At 42.1% G+C, this 18,862-nt stretch overlaps 1 protein-coding gene across 1 annotated transcript; it reads left to right on the top strand.

Moving 5' to 3' along the window:
• Nucleotides 1-2,959: 2,959 nt before the first annotated feature.
• Nucleotides 2,960-18,224, top strand: WFDC8 (WAP four-disulfide core domain 8). The gene is made up of 8 exons (XM_038572452.1): nucleotides 2,960-3,177; nucleotides 8,911-9,020; nucleotides 12,373-12,513; nucleotides 13,796-13,963; nucleotides 15,756-15,896; nucleotides 16,857-16,999; nucleotides 17,233-17,260; nucleotides 17,842-18,224. Exons 1-6 carry the CDS (start codon nucleotides 3,119-3,121, stop codon nucleotides 16,994-16,996), a joined length of 759 nt encoding a protein of 252 aa, XP_038428380.1. The 5' UTR covers nucleotides 2,960-3,118; the 3' UTR covers nucleotides 16,997-16,999; nucleotides 17,233-17,260; nucleotides 17,842-18,224.
• The last annotated feature ends 638 nt before the right edge of the window (nucleotides 18,225-18,862 follow it).

Here is an 18,862-nt window from a genome sequence, read left to right as displayed (position 1 = left end):
AAGAAAAAAAACGGAAAAAAAAAGAAGAAAAAGAAAGGAGAAAAAAAGGGGGTGGGGGAAGGAAACAAATCAAAAAGCAAAACAAAACAAAACAAAACAAAACAAAACAAAAAAACAAAACCACCAGGGAGTATCTTCTGATTCTGTATACTTTAAGTCCCTTGGCTTCTCCTGGAAGTTGTCCGTCTAGCTGGTGTTCTGGGGGAGGGGCCTGTTGTGCTGATTTCCAGGTGTTAGCAGTTGGGGGAGCTGCTGTGCCCCTGCCTGGTGCAGGGCTCAGTGGGGGTTGTTTACCCCTTGAGGCCGCAGGAGGAACAGCCCCAGTGGCGGGGCCAGATCTGGAGCCCTGGATTCAGCCCCCGCAGGAACTCCGGAGTTCCCGGTCTGCAGGGCCTGGAGGCTCCGGGGCGGGGCCGCTGATCTGCTCAGCTGGGGCAGGAGCTTCCTTGCTGTCCTGGGCCCTCCCGGCCTCTGCCTGTCCCGGGGGAGGCGGGATCCTGGGCTGTGTCCCGGCGCCCTGTGCTCCGGGGCCTGCGCTGTTGGATTCGCGCTCCCGGGCCGCGCAGCCCCCTCCGCGGAGCCGCCCCCGAGCCCCCCCCGAGCTGCTCCTGGAACCGCGCAGCCCCCTCCGCACGGAGCCTCTTCCTCTGCCCGAGCCCCTCCGAGCTGCTCCCGGTCCCGCCGTGCGCGCTGCAGCCCTTAGGGAGCTCGGCGCACTCTCCTGGGCGCGCAGGTCCCTGTTAGTGTCCCAGGGAGCCCGAGGGCATCCCCGCCCTCCTGGGTCCTGCTCCAACTCCCTGCGAGCCCCTTTCCGCCCGGCGAGGTCGGTGCAGCTTCTGCTCCTCCGGGACGGGGCTCTCCTGTCCTGGGGACACTCGCCCCGGCCTCAGCCCGGCTCCTCGCGGGGCCCCTCCCCCTTGGAGGCCTTTGTTTCTTTACTTCTTTTTCCCCGTCTTCCTACCTTGATAGAAGCGCGAACTCTCCTCACTGTTGCATTCCAGGTGTTCTCTCTTTAATTCTCAGGCCGAATTCATAGATTTTCAGGATGATTGGAAGGTTTTCTAGGTAATTTGGTGGAGACAGGTGATTTGGAGACCCTACTCTTCCGCCATCTTGCTCCTCCCCCCCTCACCTGGCTTTCTTGAAGTAGATTGATAAATAAAAATCGTATGTATTGAAGAAGGGTATCATAAGTTTTGATATAGTTACATTTTGTGAAATGATCACCATAATGAAGTTATTAACATATCCAACACCTCACATAGCCATCTCTTTTTTATAATGTGTGGTGAGAACACTTAGATCTACTCTCTTAGAAAATTTCAAGTGTACAATACCGTTTTATAATTTATGGTCACTATGCTACATGTTGGATCTCCAGAACTTCCCATGTTATAACTGGGGGCTTGCCCCCTTTGAACAGTACCTTCTCTTTTCCACACACCCTTCAGTCCCTGGCAACCACTATTCTGCTTTATGCTTCTATGCGTTCAACTTTTTGAGATTCCACATGTGAGATCATGCAGGATTTGCCTTTCTGTACCTGGCTTCTCTTACTTGGTATAATATCCTCCAGATTCATCCATGTTGTTGCAAATGACAGGATTTTTAAGGCTGAATAAAGTTCATATATATCACTTTTTCATTATCCATTCACCCATGCACTGACACTTAGATGGCTTCCATATCTTGGCTACCATGGGTAACACTACAGTGAATATGGGAGTGCAGATATCGCTTCAAGATATTACTTTCATTTCTTTTGGATATAGTATAGTCAGAAGTGGTATTGCTGAATCACATGGTTGTTCTGTTTCTGATTATTTGAGGAACATCCAGACTGTTTTCCATAGTGATGGCACCAATTTAAATTTCCACCAAACATGGAAAAGACTTCCCTTTTCTCCACATCCTTGCCAATACTCATTATCTTGTGGATTATTGATGATAGCCATTCTAACAAGGTGTAACTGGAGATCTCACTGTAGTTTTGGTTTTCATTTCCCTGACGATCAATGATGCTGACCATCTTTCATTATACCGGTTGATCATTTGTAGTTTTCTTTGGAGAAATTCCCATTCAAGTCCTTTGTCCATTTATTAATCAAGTTATCTGTTTCCTTGATATTGAATTGTTCAGCAAACAAAATAAATTTTCACGTACAGAATCTGCAAATAATAAGAGATTATAGAAAACTCAAAATAAGATTGTAGAAATGAACACACATGTCATTAACTCCATAAATGCCAATTGATCAGCAAAGATGACTGGAAAGGATTTTTTTAAATGTATATAGACACTGTAAGAAAAATAAAACACAGGTGCATGGAAAGGTTGAAAGCAAACTGAGAGGGGAAAGTCGAGGCAAATGTAAACCAAGAAGACATGGTATAGATAGATTAATATCAGACAATACAGAGCTACAAGATGACTTTACTCTAGGGATAGAGAAGGGGTCACTGTACAATGATAATAGATCCAATTCACCAGAAATTGTTTGTATTTACCTAAATCAATAGGATCAATATATATTAAACAAACAAGGATGGAATTACAGGGGTAAATTGAGAAGTGTTTGTCTTGAGAGCCCTCAACACAACTTTCTGAATTACTGATAGGTCAAAGAGACACAAAATTAGAAAGTTTAAGACATTTAAACAACATATAGCAGAGAGATGTAGTGCTCTGTATACCACCCTTAGAGGATTTCAATATCAGAATGTAGATCACTAGATAGGAGTTACGTCTTTGAAGGAGGCATCTACTTACTCTGCCTAAGCTTAGGGCAAGGTGCATGAAAGAGACCCATAGAGCTAATTGTCCTCCTCAAGGTCTGCCCAGTGGCTGAGGCTAAAGGCACATTCTTGGTTGAGTAGCCAAGCAGGAGACATGCTATGTCATTGGGAGGAGGAAGATGTGAGGGAGGAGCTCTCAGTTGGAAATAGAGCCTGAGGCTGGCTGTGCTCCGCTGTGTGGTGGGAGTGGGGGAAGCAGTAGGCAGTCATGGGATGTAGTAGAGTCACAGTGGGGCCTTACCTGTAGTTTCCAAAAATTGTAACCTGGAAATTCACACTCTTCCCCCGGCTCCTGACCATCAGGAGATCTTTTGATTGCAAAATGCTCCTCCGTTTACTGCAAAGAACAACCTCTGCCATGTGGGGAAGCTGGGAAAAGAGGTAGGTTCTGTGATGGGGTTCTGGGGAAACTTTTGACCACCCAGGCTCAGGGACTGAGGAACCCACTGGGTGTGAAACATTGTCATTCGACAATGGACTGTTGGGAAATAGTAAAAAAACCAAAACAAACCCTACCATCATTTTAAGTGATTTAGATTCTTAGAGACCCAGAAATTCAAGAAAATTACTTTAATCTCTTAAAAGTTGTTGCACTTGTACCACTATGCATGTATTAGAATGACTAAAATAAACATTTATAATTCTAAATGCTAGGAAGGATATGAGGCACATGGAACTCTCATATGTTATTAGTAGAAATGCAAAATGGTACAGCCATTTTGGAAAACACTTTGGCAGTTTCTTATAAGCATATACTTATTACATAACCCAGATGTCCTCCTCCCTGGTATTTAGCTAAGAGAAATGACCATTTATGTCCATATTAAAACCTGTATGAAAACATTCGTAGAGGATTTACTCATACTCACCAAAAACTGGAAACAACCCAATGTCTATTAAGTGAATGGAAAAACAATCTATGGTACCTCATAAGATGAAACATAAATCAGCCATAAGAGCTCCAGACAACACGCAAAAACATGGATGAATCTCAAATGTATTATGCAAACATGTTGTAGATATTAATCTTGTTGAAGCTGCCCAGCTTTAAAAATAAAAGATACAGATGCAATGAAACGCCGGGACACCTGCACCCCAATGTTTATAGCAGCAATGTCCACAATAGCCAAACTATGGAAGGAGCTTTGGTGTCCATCGAAAGATGACTGGATAAAGAAGATGTGGTTTATGTATACAATGGGATATTACTCAGCCATTAGAAATGACAAATACCCACCATTTGCTTCAACGTGGATGGAACTGGAGGGTATTATGCTGAGTGGAATAAGTCAATCGGAGAAGGACAAACATTATATGGTCTCATTCATTTGGGGAATATAAATATTAGTGAAAAGGAATAGAAGGGAAGGGAGAAGAAATGGGTAGGAAATATCAGAAAGGGAGACAGAACATGAAGACTCCTAACTCTGGGAAATGAACTAGGGGTGGTGGAAAGGGAGGGTGGGGGGTGGGGGTGAATGGGTGACGGACACTGAGGGGGGCACTTGACGGGATGAGCACTGGGTGTTATTCTGTATGTTGGCAAATTGAACACCAATAAAAAGTAAATTTATTATTAAAAAAAGAAAATAAAGCAGAAGCAAAAAAATAAAAATAAAAATAAATAAAAATAAATCGATTGGGGTCAAAATACCATTCTATGTTTTGTCACCCTCTCTAACTTTTCCCATTTTCACTCCTTTCCCCTATAATCCCTTTCATATTTCTTATATTCCCCATAGGATTGAAACCTTATAATGATTGTCCTTCTCTGATTGACTTACTTCACTCAGCATAATACCCTCCAGTTCCATCCATGTTGATGCAAATAATAAATAAATAAATAAATAAATAAATAAAGTCAGTCCTAATTTGATACCTACAATCCATTTAAAAAATACATGGAAAGCCTTTCTTTAAAAGTCGGACATTTTAAAACACTTCTCCTTCTCCTTGAATTCATATTTCCATTCCTAATACCCCACAGACTCTTACTCTAAGGCAATATAATCTTATGCTCAAGAGTCTTTAATCACCACCTTTTCATACTGCTATGCAATAAAAACATGCATATAGATTGAAATTTTAAGTTTTCATTTACTGGGACCAGAAGACTCTAGGAATAAAATTTTTTCTTATGCATTGATTTTTCATTCCATTCGTTATTTAAATAACAATAACAATGGATATGTAAGTAAATACATTGAAATTATTGATTACCAAAATTTCAATGGTAAGCAAAATTCTATAGGTAATGCATCTCTTAGTGATAAGTAAGTGCAGGGGAACAAAATTTTGTTATAGATATGTCACTTGGTTTTTTGAACTTCTAGTACGTTGCCCCACCAAATCACAAAATGCTCTCTAATAAAAATTATTTTTAATGATCTAAGTTAAATATTAAAAAGCAGCTTCATTAAACCCCCTTTCAAATTTTATAAAGGCATAGATTGGAAATCTTATACTTGAAAAGAATTTATTTCTAAGTAATTAGGATACTGACAAAAAATCACAAGTGATTTTCTTTATTTTTGGGAAGTTTACCAAAAAGCCATTACCAATATTTAATACATGTTCAATAATGTTATTAATTATACCTGTTATTCTTTTATTTAGACACCTTATTGAATCTGATGAATCTGATGCACTCCAAAAATGTTGGAAAGTTAACTCTGATAGACCTTTGATAGTATATATTTTATAAAATGCTTTTATCTTACTAACATGCTTTAAACACAGTCAGAAATTTTTTTGAAGCCACAGATTTAACTCCCTATATTTATGGAAAATGCTCAACGAATCAGCTAGTTGGAAGAGACAGTCTTCAATTAGCCAAATCAGACCAGTTTCTCCCACAAAAAGACTGACTTCGCTTTTCAATTGAAATGAATGTTTTTATGTACATCCCTGTGGATATATGCCATTGTCCTTGGGATTTCTAACTCTAGAAGAGGGAGCTAAAGGCATAATGACATACTATAACTTGACACTTGAGTGAAACAAGGTGCTGTCCCCTTATTTCCTATCCACATATTTTTTGCTTTGCTCCCAGGGAAGCATACTCAGGAAAATCAGAAAGGGAGACAGAACATGAGAGATTCCTAACTCTGGGAAACAAACTAGGAGTGGTAGAAATGGAGGTGGGCGGGGGGTGGGGGTGACTGGGTGAGGGGCAATGAGGGGGGCACTTGATGGGATGAGCACTGGGTGTTATTCTATATGTTGGCAAATTGAACACCAATAAAAAATAAATTTATTTAAAAAAGAAAGAATAAAAAGGAAAATACATTTTCAAATTGTTCCTTTGTTTAGAACTCAGTTTTTATACTTTCAACACATATAAGAGATGGGTAAGGCATATGCTCCCATCCCCACCTTTTTCTGGAAGCAGCACAGGACATTCTGAGAGACAGATAGAAGAGGAGAAAGGCAGGCTGCAGGCTTTTTCTCAGGCAGACCAACTTCAAGAAACAGTAAATGTGGAATTTAAGAACCAGGACATCATGTCCTTAAACCTGTCTGTGCCTCTAGAAAATCTATCTGTGTCCTCTGGAGTAGGGGAATGCCAGCATGCAGCATGGACAGGACTGACTGAGTTGGCCTCCTTATTTTTCAAATGGGTAGACTGAAATAAAAGTAGCCCAAATTGACATGGTGAATTAATGGTGGAACTTGGGCTTTGATCAAAGTGTCTTCATTCCTGGCTCATTGTTGTTCCTACAGGACGATCGAGTCCATGCCTCCCACATCTGTCCCAGTCCGCAGGGCCACTGAACCAGTAAGCCACACACGTTTGCTTGTTCCCCACAGGACACGTTTTGTAGTCTCTTGCCCAAAGAAATACCCCTCCAGAATGAATTCACTGTTTTATGGTTGCTAGATTTAGCACATAAAAATATTACATGACCAACTAAATTTGAATGTCAGATAAATACTGAATCGTTTTTCGTGTAACTACAGTCTTTATATTTCATTGGATATACTTCTACTAAAAATTCTAACCGAATACCCTACATTATATTTGGCAATCCAATTGATCTACATCTTTCCTTGTACCCGCATCCCTGGAGATCTGCTTCCTACTAAGAGACTATAGGCTGTCTGATCAACTACTACTTAAGACTGGGTCAATAGATATAAAACTTCAAACCCAAAGAGTGATTTGATATAAGAATTTAAGACTCCACGATATGTTGGCAAATCGATCTCCAATAAAAAAAAATACATTTAATTTTTAAAAAGTGAAAAAAAAAAAAAGAATTTAGGGATCCCTGGGTGGCGCAGCGGTTTAGCGCCTGCCTTTGGCCCAGGGCAAGATCCTGGAGACCCGGGATCGAATCCCACGTCAGGCTCCCGGTGCATGGAGTCTGCTTCTCCCTCTGCCTGTGTCTCTGTCTCTGTCTCTCTCTCTCTGTGTGTGCGACTATCATAAATAAAAATTTTAAAAAATTAAAAAAAAAGAATTTAAGACACCATAGGGCCTTGGCTAATCTTCCCAGGGAAGAGAAATAATGATATACAGAGATGTTTATGGGAAATTCAAGAGCCAAAAAGACAATAGGCACCTTTTCTTTGAGATTCAGTAAATTATTTGTTTACTTCCTAAAGTATATTAATTACACCAGTCATCATGCTTTCCACAAGAGTTTCATTAATTCTCATGTCTATGAAGTAGGTGTGTTACTATTTCCTTCGAGGAAAACTGAGGTAAGGGACACCGGGCTGGCTCAGAGGACCATGTGTCTCTTGTACTTGGGCTTGTAAGTTCAAACCCCACGTCGAGTATAGAGACTAGTTAAAACTAAAGTCTTGAAAAAAGAAAGGAAAAAAGACTGAGGCTCAGTGAGGTTCAGTGGCTGAGCCAAGAGGCATAGCTGGCAAGTAGGGGATCCACCACATGAGTTCAGATTCAACTCCAAGCACTATTTTTGACCATGCCATGCCACTTCATGAATAAGCTTCACCTGATTTCATCTAATCCTTACAGTGACACCAAAGTTGCCAGGTATGTTGTATCATTCCCATTTTCCAGATGAGGAAACTAAGGCTCCAAGACACAGCTACAGTGCTAAGTTACCAGCCAGGATCAAAAATTAGTGTCACTGAGTTTGGAGCCATAACTGTCATTACTGAACAGCCCAGGCACTGTTGTAAAATGTGGGGAGGATTCAGGATTAGAATTCTAGGGACAAAAATGAAGACATTGCTATAAGTCTTTAGTCTTAGGCAGCCACGTAATATGGTTTCAGGAGATCTGGAAAAGACTCTATGCCTTTTCAGAACTTCATGTCTGAACTTCATGTTTGAAGTTCCACCAACAACATAGGTGCCTTCCTGGGCATAACAACGTTCTCTGCCTTCCTCTCTTTCTGTCTCCCCTCCTTTCTGCCTCCATCTATCTCTCTTGCTGTTTTTGAGATGCATTTAGTCTGAGAGAGGTAACATGGCAAGGCATTATCAGTTCTTCACATCACAGAATTTAGAAGACATAAGGACAAAGAAAAGACATGTTGAAATGGGTGTCAAGTGAGTAGGGAAGGGTCATCTGTGTATGGAGTGCTCTGGGAGTATCAGAAGCTAGGCTTGGATAACACCAGAAGGAAGATGAGGCATTCTTTTCTTCACCCAAGGTCACCTGGGATTTTTTGCTCCTGGGGCTCTAAGACCCAGAGGGACATGCTCAGGCCCTCATGAAGACCTCATACCATCAGTCTCTTGTCATCAGTGAAGCAAGGAAAAGGTGTCCACTCATGGCTAGGGTTGCCCTTGGAATGACAGTGTGACAGTGGGCAAACCAGCCCTGCAACTATTCCAGAACAATCCTGTGATCCTTCACATGTGGTCTTTCATGGAGGAACAAGACAATGGGCAAATGTCCTGCTGGGACATGCTCCAGACCATGGCAGAGTGTGGGGTCACTGGGAAGGTCCTAGGCCTGAAGGTCCTGCCCTACTCTCCACCTGACCTCAGACAAACCCCTTCCCCACTGTGCATCTTGGTTTCCTCAGCTGTGAACTGAGAGAAGTGGTGGACTGTCTCCATGGTTCTCAGCACAAGCTCTATATGTCTGTCTGGCTTGTGCCTAATCCCTCTGCCTCTTCTCATCCCACACAGGAACCTTCCTCTCCACAGTTCGACCTTCTCCTGGAGGAATATAGCACTCCTGCTGCTTCTCTCTATCTCTTTGGAGGAGACGACTTCATCGCCAGTCAAAATAGAGATACGTGGGTTCAGAGGAGCTTCAGCCACCCTTCCTTAGCAGGCCTTTCTGAGACTGAGTGTCAGGCGGGAGGCAAGGACTCACATTATTTGAGTGAGTTCTCTAAAGCCACATCTTCTGTGGATTTAGAGAACTAGCCCTGCTCACACACCCTGGGCCCTTTGATCCTTCCCTCATCTACTGCCTCCAAATTATTTCTCTACCTTTTCCTGATATGTGTCTTTTCCAAGATTAATTTTTAAAGTGAATCTATCACTAAGCAGGAGCCTGAGGTAGAGGACAGTGAGGAGGCAGTTGCACAGTGGAGGACAGAAATGGAATGAGGTCTGGCCTGCCCTGGAAATGGTGGTCAAGAGAAGAAGCTATGGGGCTTGGAGAGAGACTAGAGGGAAAACTGGCCCAAGTCCATGACTGATAGGATGCTGGGGTGAAATATTGGGAGAAAGGAATCTCAGGGTTCTCATGACCACCTGGGAGCCTGCTGATGTCAAATATAAAGATGTGAGTAGAGAGATGGAGGCATTGCTGAGGCATAGGGAGACCCTAGTTCTGTTTTATACATGTGGGCATAGAGGTCTTATAGATGCCCAGATGCATGTTCCCCAGGTGGTTGAATATGTGTCTTTAGCTTGGAAGTGAAGATGGGTCTGGAGAGAGGTATAGGAACCACAGTTAGCATCATGGATATGGATGTGGTGCAGAAAGTGTGTGTCCAGTAAAGACAGCAGAGAGCTGATATCTACACCCAGGGAGCATCCTTAGTAGTTGCAGAGGGACCATCAGGGTGTGTGCATTCAGGAGGAGACGGCACAGACAAGGTAAGGAACTGAGGACGGCTGACCGGCAGGGAGGAGGATTATAAGTGAGAGCTGAAGCTGACAGTGGGGCAAGAAGGTACAATGGCTAAACCAAAAAAATGGTTTACAAGCCTCCAGAAGCAGAAGGGAGGCTGGACTGACTAGAGTCTACATTAGGTGGGGACATTTGTCTTTAGAATCTCAAGATTTCTATGCCTTTTTACTTCTTGGAGGTATCCCTTATTTGATTTGCTTTACTCTCATTTATGTATTTATGTATTTATTTATTTATATATTAATAGTCATAGACCTTCCTTTTTTTAAATTTTTATTTACTTATGATAGGCACACAGAGAGAGAGGCAGAGACACAGGCAGAGGGAGAAGCAGGCTCCATGCAGGGAGCCTGACGTGGGATTCAATCCCGGATCTCCAGGATTGCACCCTGGGCCAAAGGCAGGCGCTAAACCGCTGCGCCACCCAGGGATCCCTAGTCTCCTTTATTTAATTTGCTAGAACACTGGCTCCCAAGGAGTAGCCTGCATCATGATGCTCAACTGCCTGCTTTGGTGTCCCCAGATGTGCTTTTAAAAATTGAAGTCCCTAGGCTTCACTTTCTAGAGATTCTGATTCAGGCCACAGTCTGCAGTTTCTAAAAGATGCACAGAGGTTTCCATTGTACACTCCAGATTAGGAACCACAATTCTTCTTAGCCTCAGATGTCCATGGTGGATGCATGAAGCATGGTATGAAGGGTAAGGAATATATCTGGAAAGTACTAAAAGTCTCAATGGCATGCTCGGGGCTTCTGGCTTCCAGAGTGAGTCATGAATTGGAGGTCCCAGGGCTGCCCCTCATTAACTGTATTTTCACATCTGACTTCTCCTTCTCCTTCTCCCTCTCCCTCTCCCTTTCCTCCTCCTCCTCCTCCTCCTCCTCCTCCTCCTCCTCCTTCTTCTTCTTCTTCTTCTTCTTCTTCTTCTTCTTCTTCTTCTTCTTCTTCTTCTTCTTCTTTCTCCTTCTTCTTCTTTCTTCTTCTTCTTCTTCTTCTTCTTCTTCTTCTTCTTCTTCTTCTTCTTCTTCTTCTTCTTCTTCTTCTTCTTCTTCTTCTTTCCTTTGCCTAGGAAATTGGGAGGGTGATACTAATGACCTATATGGTCTTTCCAATTCCAAACTTCTATAATTCCAAGTCTCAGTAGTATCCAAATGAATCATGCTTCTCTGGTCAGATCTCACTGGAGAGCTGCTTGGTTTAGAGTCCTGCAGCCAACTGCACAGTATAGTAGTTATCTGTCGCTGTGTGACACATTACCTCTAGGCCAGAAGTCTGGTATAGTGTGCCAGGATTCTCTGCTCAGGGTCTTGGCAGGCTGAAACCAGGGTGTCAGCCAAAGCTGCCATTCCCATCTAGGAACCCAGAGTTCTTGGCCATGCACTCTGGCTGTGGCAGAATCATTTCCTTGCAGTTGTACCATGGGGGTTGCTTCCAGAAGCCACCTTCCATCCAGGGCACCTAGCTTCCTCCATCCTCAATGTTACTAATAGCGCGTTGGACTGAATCTCTCTTACCTCTTCCCTATTAATCAGGGGGAAAGCGCTTCATTTTAAGGACTCAAGAACTTAGGACTGGTCCGCTCAGATAATCTCTATATTTTAAGATCAATTAACTTGGGACTCTACTCACATCTATGAACTCCCTTAACAGCAGCACCTAAATTCATATTTGGTTTAATAACCAGAGGATGAGAATCTTGGCGAAGCAACTTTCAAATTCTGCTTCCTACAACCCCGGCAATTAGGAAGCCATGTCTAGCCCTTAAAAAGGAGGAAGAAAACCCATATCTGCCAAGCTCTTTCCATGTGCCAGGCACTGTGACAAATGCATTACAGGCATTATCCCCTTAATTCTTTTAAGCAGGTTGTAAGGATTTTCTCATATTATAGATGAGAAACGTTGGACTCCAAAGGAATACCTTTTTCCCAAGATTATTTATAGTTGTGTTGGCGTCAGGCCTCCACACCAGGTCTATCTTGGAGTGCTCCTCCTGCTGCCCATTTCTGCACACTTTAGAGGTAACTGCGAAGCTGTATAGTGGAACTCAGTTTGGCCTTGAGCTCACAAGGAGCCAGGAGCCCAAATCAGGTTTTTTTGGTGACTCCTATACTCCTATTTCCATGATATTTCCTCTACTCCTTACTAATTAACTTCCCCAATCAACTACAGTTCTGGAGGTAGATGCCATGGGCATTAACATATTCTATTCCAAGAGGAGAGAGGAGCTCCTGAACTTATGGTAAGACTCTTGATCCTCATATAACTCCCTGCTGTGGAATCTGAGATGCTTCCCCTTCAGTTGACCTGAGCATAGATTCCTGACTCAGATAGATCTAAATGAACCATGAGTGGTGAGAAACAGACCCAATCCCTAAATATAAGCAGAGTGAGAACAGAGGATGGAAGGTAGAAGACAGGGCCGATAGAACATCACTTTTCACCTTTGCCATAGGAGGAGAGCTGAAACTCTCAAGAGATGTGAATGTGGACATTGCTTTGTTGCAGGGAAACCAGGAGTATGCCCCAAAGACAGGGTCATCTGTGAGACTAAAGTTCCAGACTTCTGCTTAAGTGATTTGCACTGCCAGGATTACATGAAGTGCTGCTCATTCGCCTGTGAGAAGAAGTGTATGGATCCATTCCAAGGTAGTGACCCCCAGGCTGTGGGCACAGGTGCCTTTACAGGTGCCTTTCTTCCTGCTCCATCCAGAACTAGTTGAATGATTCTCTTGGATGGTAGGACAAAAAGCTAGGGTTCATGCTTTTCTTTTACTATTCAGATTCCCAACACTCAAGTACAAACAATGAGTTCAGGCATGGTGGATATTAACTGGATAATATGGATGATAGTCTTTTTTTGAGTCAACATTCAAGCATTCACAAATAACTAATACTAGTTGCGTGCCCCCTAACGTCAAGAGACTGTTGCTGGGCATGTGGTAAATACAAAGCTCAGTTGGTTTAGATGCTGGGCTTAGTTTTGGACCCTTTGGCCTTAGTTTTGGACCCTTTGGCCTTCAAATAAGTTTCCTGCTAACTTAAAATATAGAGCATCTCATAATAGGAAATTATGATATATATATATATATATCCAAATTGTCTGTTTTAATGTCCTTTAGACAAAGGCCATCGGGAATACACTTATAGGTGAACAAGGTGGATTTATTATTCATTATAATGAGGGAGAATGTTCACCATATATAACTGGAGGGATCTCAGTAAAAAGCTACTGAGATTCAGGAAAGAATCTACTATAGGAGAGAGGCTTTGATTGGGGAATTTGGGGCCTGGGTGGTCTATATTGGGTGTTGTTGAAAAGTGGGACACTCTCAGGGAATCTTATCTACAGAGAGGGCAGGCTAGACTGAGGATGAAGCCATAATGGATAGAGAAGCATAAATCACTCATAGGTGTTTGGCATTTCATGGGTTTCACAATATTGTGTTTTTAGTTTCCCTTTATGATGGCCCTAGAGCAATCTTCTTTGATGTGGATGTCCTGTGACCTATCTATTTCTAATAGAGAATGACATGGTTCAGCTGTGAGCATCAGACAGGATCCAGACATGAGACATTGCTGTTTTTCTTTCTTCATGGCTTGTTCCTTCTATACACCAGGTGCTTTGTTAGGCACTTTGGATACAGTCAATGAACAAGTCTCACCTTCCCAAAGCTCAGGGCCTTAGAGTAAAAGATCAGCTACAAAACATCCTCATATGCTTTTCACTATGTCTTTTGCAAGGTAGAAATGGTGCTCAGAGATAGTGCACAACATAGATTATTTGTAGGAGAACTAGTCTAGACTTTTCTTGACAGTGGCTCTGTATGACTTGTATGGTCATACCAAGAATTGTGTAGAAGCTAAGAACCTGACCCCTTCTCTTTTCTACTACCCTTTCTGGCCTTAACTCTTTGCTTCCCACCCTCAGAACCCTGCATGCTACCCTCAGACCAAGGAAGCTGTAACATTGGGCTCTCGCGCTGGTATTTTGACTTTAAACATCGGATATGCAAACCGTTTAAATATGGAGGCTGCTATGGGAATGCCAACAACTTCATCAGCAGAGGAAACTGCAGAGTGGCTTGCTCATCAGTTGGTAAGACTTATAAGCCTAGCAGTCCGAGGAACTAGTCTAACCAGAAATAGCATACCAGCCTAGGTATAAGCTTAGGCTTTGAGGTGAAACTGTCTTGACTCAAGTCAGCTCTGTCATTCACTGAATGAGTGGCCTTGGGTCAGTCTTCTGCTTCCATGCACTTCAGCATTCTTGTCTATAAAAGGGGGATAAAAATAGCATTTACCTAATGGAGACATTGTGGCAGAAAAATGACATAGAGCACATGCCTGTTGAGTAGTACCTGAGGACTCATCCAAGAATGAAGCATCAACAGGTCAGGTCTGGAATCCCATGAAGTAGGAGTAGAGCATGGAGTAAGTGAAGAACAGGGTGAGGTGAAGGTGAGGGCTGTGGATTAGTTCCTACTCTAATGACCAACACCAGTAATATTGGGAGACAGTGTCTTGCAGAGGTAGATGAAACTCCTCCTTTTCCCATTTCCTGAAAATTTCTTCACCTCTTTGAGTTTCTGTCCCTCCCCTGTAATACTGGACTAACAGCAAAGACTTCACTGAGGTGAGGTGTTGGTAGGATTATATGTGATCAGGACACAAGGTCTGACATGGGGGCTGTTCAGTAGTGTGGGCTCACTAAATAGTAGCAATCCAGGGAGTGACCATTGATGTTCAAACGCAACACTGTGTGACATACAAGGCAGCACTAGTACTTTGGCCTCCGGGTCTGTGAATCGAGCTGAATACTGTACCATCACGTCTATTAGCCTCACAAAGAAACAGAGTCAGAGAGATAAAGTTAGTCGCCCAAGGATTCACAGTGGGTCCCGGGTAGATCTGGAATTTTAATTCTGTACATCCAGTGAGCCTGAATAGACAAGGCACTGTTGTGGCCTTACCCGTTGTGGGATGCTGTAAGGAATCATGGCACTATGGATTAGACCTTGGCTCACTCTCAGAAGCCAGCAGAAAGAAGCAACCAGGGAAATGGGCTTGGGTGAGTTTGGGGGAAACTTTTTTTCCATCTGGGGCTCAGAAAGAACCTAACAATAGCTCTGAGAGTCAAACACACCACAGTCTGTCTGAGTCTGACTTGAGGAAGAAGGACAAGGAGTAGAAGGAGAAAGAGAAGACAAGAAATACTTCCTGCCCTCATAGAATTTGCAATCACATAATGATCACAGGAAACATGCACAAAATCCTAACAAATTGATTTCAATACCACCCAGGTCCTAGTGACCCACACAGTCTTATCTCCAGTCTGAATTTGACTCCCAAACTCCAACTGCTTACTCTACTCCTTCATCTCAATCTCACAAACACCTCACGCTTCACTTGTCTAAAACAAGACTCCTCATCTTTGCTCTCCCACCTCAAACTTGCTCTGCCCATAGTTCTCCCCATCTTGATTGAAATCGACTTCTAAATGACCCTTAATGAATCAACATCAACATTCTCAATCCACATCTACTGAGTTAGGAAATCCTTTTAGATCTACCTTAAAAATAGATCCAGAATCTGTAAAGTTCAGGGTCCTGTTCCACTGAATCTGACCATTTCCTACCACATCCTCAGCTGCCAGCCCAACCTGAGGAGCCACCTTCTTACCTGGGGTTTCAAAGAACAAGCCTAACTCTCTTCCTACCACATCCCATGAGATGCTGAGGCATTGCATTCCTCTGCAGGCTCCCAGAGGTAGTCATGGTAGAGTGAACCAAGTCACAGAAAGATATACTAGTTTTGAAGAGAAGGTAAAGGTGTTTGAAGGGTGTGAGATGGGTGGGGTTTGAGGAAACTCACATCTGTTCTTGTTTTAGTCAAGACTGGACAGTGCCCACTCTTCCCCTTCAAGAACCGTATGGAGTGTCCAGCTTCCTGTAAGGGTGACATGGATTGCCCCAAAAGTGACAAATGTTGTGAATCCATGTGTGGCTTTGTTTGTGCCAAGGCCTGGACAGGTGAGGACTGGAGATATACCTCCCAAATATGCTAAGGATGTCATGTTGTCTCATGGAATGGGGATGCCCCTTTGGTTGACCTTAGATGTCTCTTGGGAAATTTTCCTTTTTTAAGGCCCAATCACTGCTCTCCTGTTGCCTTCCTGATTTCAGGAAACTATTGTGCTAGTCTTCAAAGCCAACCAGGCATAGTATCACTGCCTATTTTTCCCCATGAGAACTTATTTATTCTGAGTCTCTTCTTCACTGACCAACAGGTGACAATATCCACTTATTCATACAAAAAAAATGATAACCATTACGTCCATTCCTAATAAGTCTTATGTCTGTCTACACAAAACTTCAGAACATGTAGAGCATACTCACATCATGTAAGGGATGCTGGGGAAAAGATGGGTAGCAAAATGCTGTTGGGGCAGACTTGAACTTTGTACCTCTGAGACTAGTGCTCATTTCTGCATGTAGTGCTGAGATAATATGCTCTCGTCTCAGAGATTGTTAGTGTTTTGAGGTACAGCCTGGTGTCCTGGAAGGAACCCAAGGCCTTTCAACTGACTTCAACTCTTCTACTTGTTTTCCATATGGCCTTAGGTAACTCACATGCCCCTACAAAATCCTCAAATTTTACAATTTCTAAAATGAGGAAGTTCTGAATGCTCTCTAACATTCCTTCAGACTCTGGTACTTTGGGATTAGGAAACCCAAATCCATTAGTTTTGTGGGAGTGGCAGGAATCCTAACGGATTCTCTATGTCAGACATGGCAAGCCTCTTTGATACTCCTCAAATTATTAGCCATAGAATGCTGATACTCTGCCTTCTGCACACTATTGTTACTCTAGGGGGAAAGAGTAAGAGGCTTCCTCAGAAGATAGCCCTTTTAGGGTTCCCCAAGTCCCCCAAATTTGTCTCAAACTATGATCAAGTATTTCAAGGTCAAGTCTTATTTTATCCCATAAAGTCAAATCAGGTTTCTGCCCACGCAAGCCCCTGATGTGTTCCAAGATTGAGAGACCCAAGTGCCTGCAGGATCGTGATTGCCCAGTGTCCCAGAAGTGCTGTTCACATTGTGGACTGAAGTGCCTGGAATCTCAAAAATGACCAGTAAGTGGAAAATATTATCATCGATGTAATTAACTATGACTAGCATGATAAAAAGCTATCAATACTATCTCTTATCCAACTACCTTCCAAATTGTCTTCGAAGTAGAACAGTATTTAATGGGATTACTTTGATTTTATAGAGAATCATGTCAACCAAAAATTATGAGAAATTTAACTCTTCTTTATTCCAATTTCACGACTTATATCTTTCCTTGTCTTTTTATATCATGTAGAGCCTCTGAAACAATGCTGAAAATAAAGGTAATGACATTTATCCCTGTCTGGTTCTTTATTTTAGAGTCAGCGTCTCTTGCTGTATAAAATGATACTTGTTGTTGGCTTTGGGATCAACAGATGTTACTACTCTTGGGTTGTTTTCATCCATTTACAGCTGCTATTAGAAATTACTGTGGCATTTTGTCAAAAACCTTTTAGGCATCCAAAAATCATGTAATGATTTTTCTCTTCTAAAGTGCTGGTATAAGAGAGTACATTATTAAATTTTCAAGTGTTGGATCATCCTTGCATTCTTGGATTGACCTTAATCGTATTGAGGATATACTTGTATTAATACACTGAAGGTTCTTTAAGCAAATAATTTGTGCAGAATTTTCACATAAATGGTCAAAAGAAAAATAGGTCTATTACTTTGGTATGTCTTACTATCTGAGTCATATACCTTTCAACAAACTAGCATGGAAAACTGATTGGAAAACGTACTTTTTCTCCCTATGACCTGTAATATTTTAAATTTTGTATATTTTTTAATTGGAGTTCGATTTTCCAACATATAGTATAACACCCAGTGCTCATTTAAAATTTATTATTTATTTTATTTTAAGCAATGTCTACACCCCAGTGGGGCTCGAACTCACTCTCGGAGATCAAGAGTTGCATGCTCTGCCAACTGAGCCAGCCAGACACCTCCCAAGATCTGTAGTATCTTTAATAATAGTTTCAATAATAACATTTTAATGATATCCTCTGTTCCTTGAAAGCTGGACAAAATTGTGCTCCAAAAGCATCTAGGTTAGGTTCTTTCTGTAAGATATATCTTTACTAATTTTCTTTGTGTTTTATCTTATACTTGTACAGGCTTTCTACCTCTTCTTCTATAAAGTTAGGTCTCTTATGTGTTGCTAAAATTGATCCATTTTCTCTCCACTTTCAAATGTATTACTTTAGAGTAATATAAATTATTTTGTACATGATTTTTTATCTTTAATTTTCGTTAATGTTTTTATTCTTATACTCATGTTTCTACCCTACTCCCACCTATTCACCACCATTCCCTCCATTTACTCATGTATCCACCCACTCACCTACACTGCATTGATATATCTTTAAATTTACCTGTCTTTTCATCCATGGTTTCACTCATATATCCATCCACTTACCCTTCCCACCCATCTTCTTTCTGCCTATGCAGCTGCCTGTTTTATATCCAGCCTTTATCCATCTTTCATACACACACCATCCTCTCATGCCCAACGACATACTTCTCCATCATTTCTATGCCCATCTCCCTTCCATCCACCTACCAATTTACTCACCTCCCTTCCATTCAGAGTTTCCATCAAATAGACCCATTCATTCCATGACTAACCTATCCATCCTTATGTTCAGTGCAACCCACTTCTTCACCCACCCATCCATGTTCATGTATTCATGCATCCAAATGTCCATGATACCCTCACCCATCCTTCTTCATATTCTTCAAATGATCTTCCCATTCATCATACTATGAACCACCCACATACCTACCTTCCTCATCCAGTAGTTTACTTGGAGCATTTATTCCGGGCCTATTAATGTGCTAAGCACTAGGCTCTAAACATAGGCCTGTTTAATGAAGGTCAGAAT

The sequence above is a fragment of the Canis lupus genome, chromosome 24 (assembly GCF_011100685.1).
Source record: "Canis lupus familiaris isolate Mischka breed German Shepherd chromosome 24, alternate assembly UU_Cfam_GSD_1.0, whole genome shotgun sequence".
Lineage (NCBI taxonomy): Eukaryota > Metazoa > Chordata > Mammalia > Carnivora > Canidae > Canis > Canis lupus.
The sequence above is the reverse complement of the archived record's forward strand: the minus strand, read 5'-3'. Positions and strand labels throughout refer to the sequence as shown.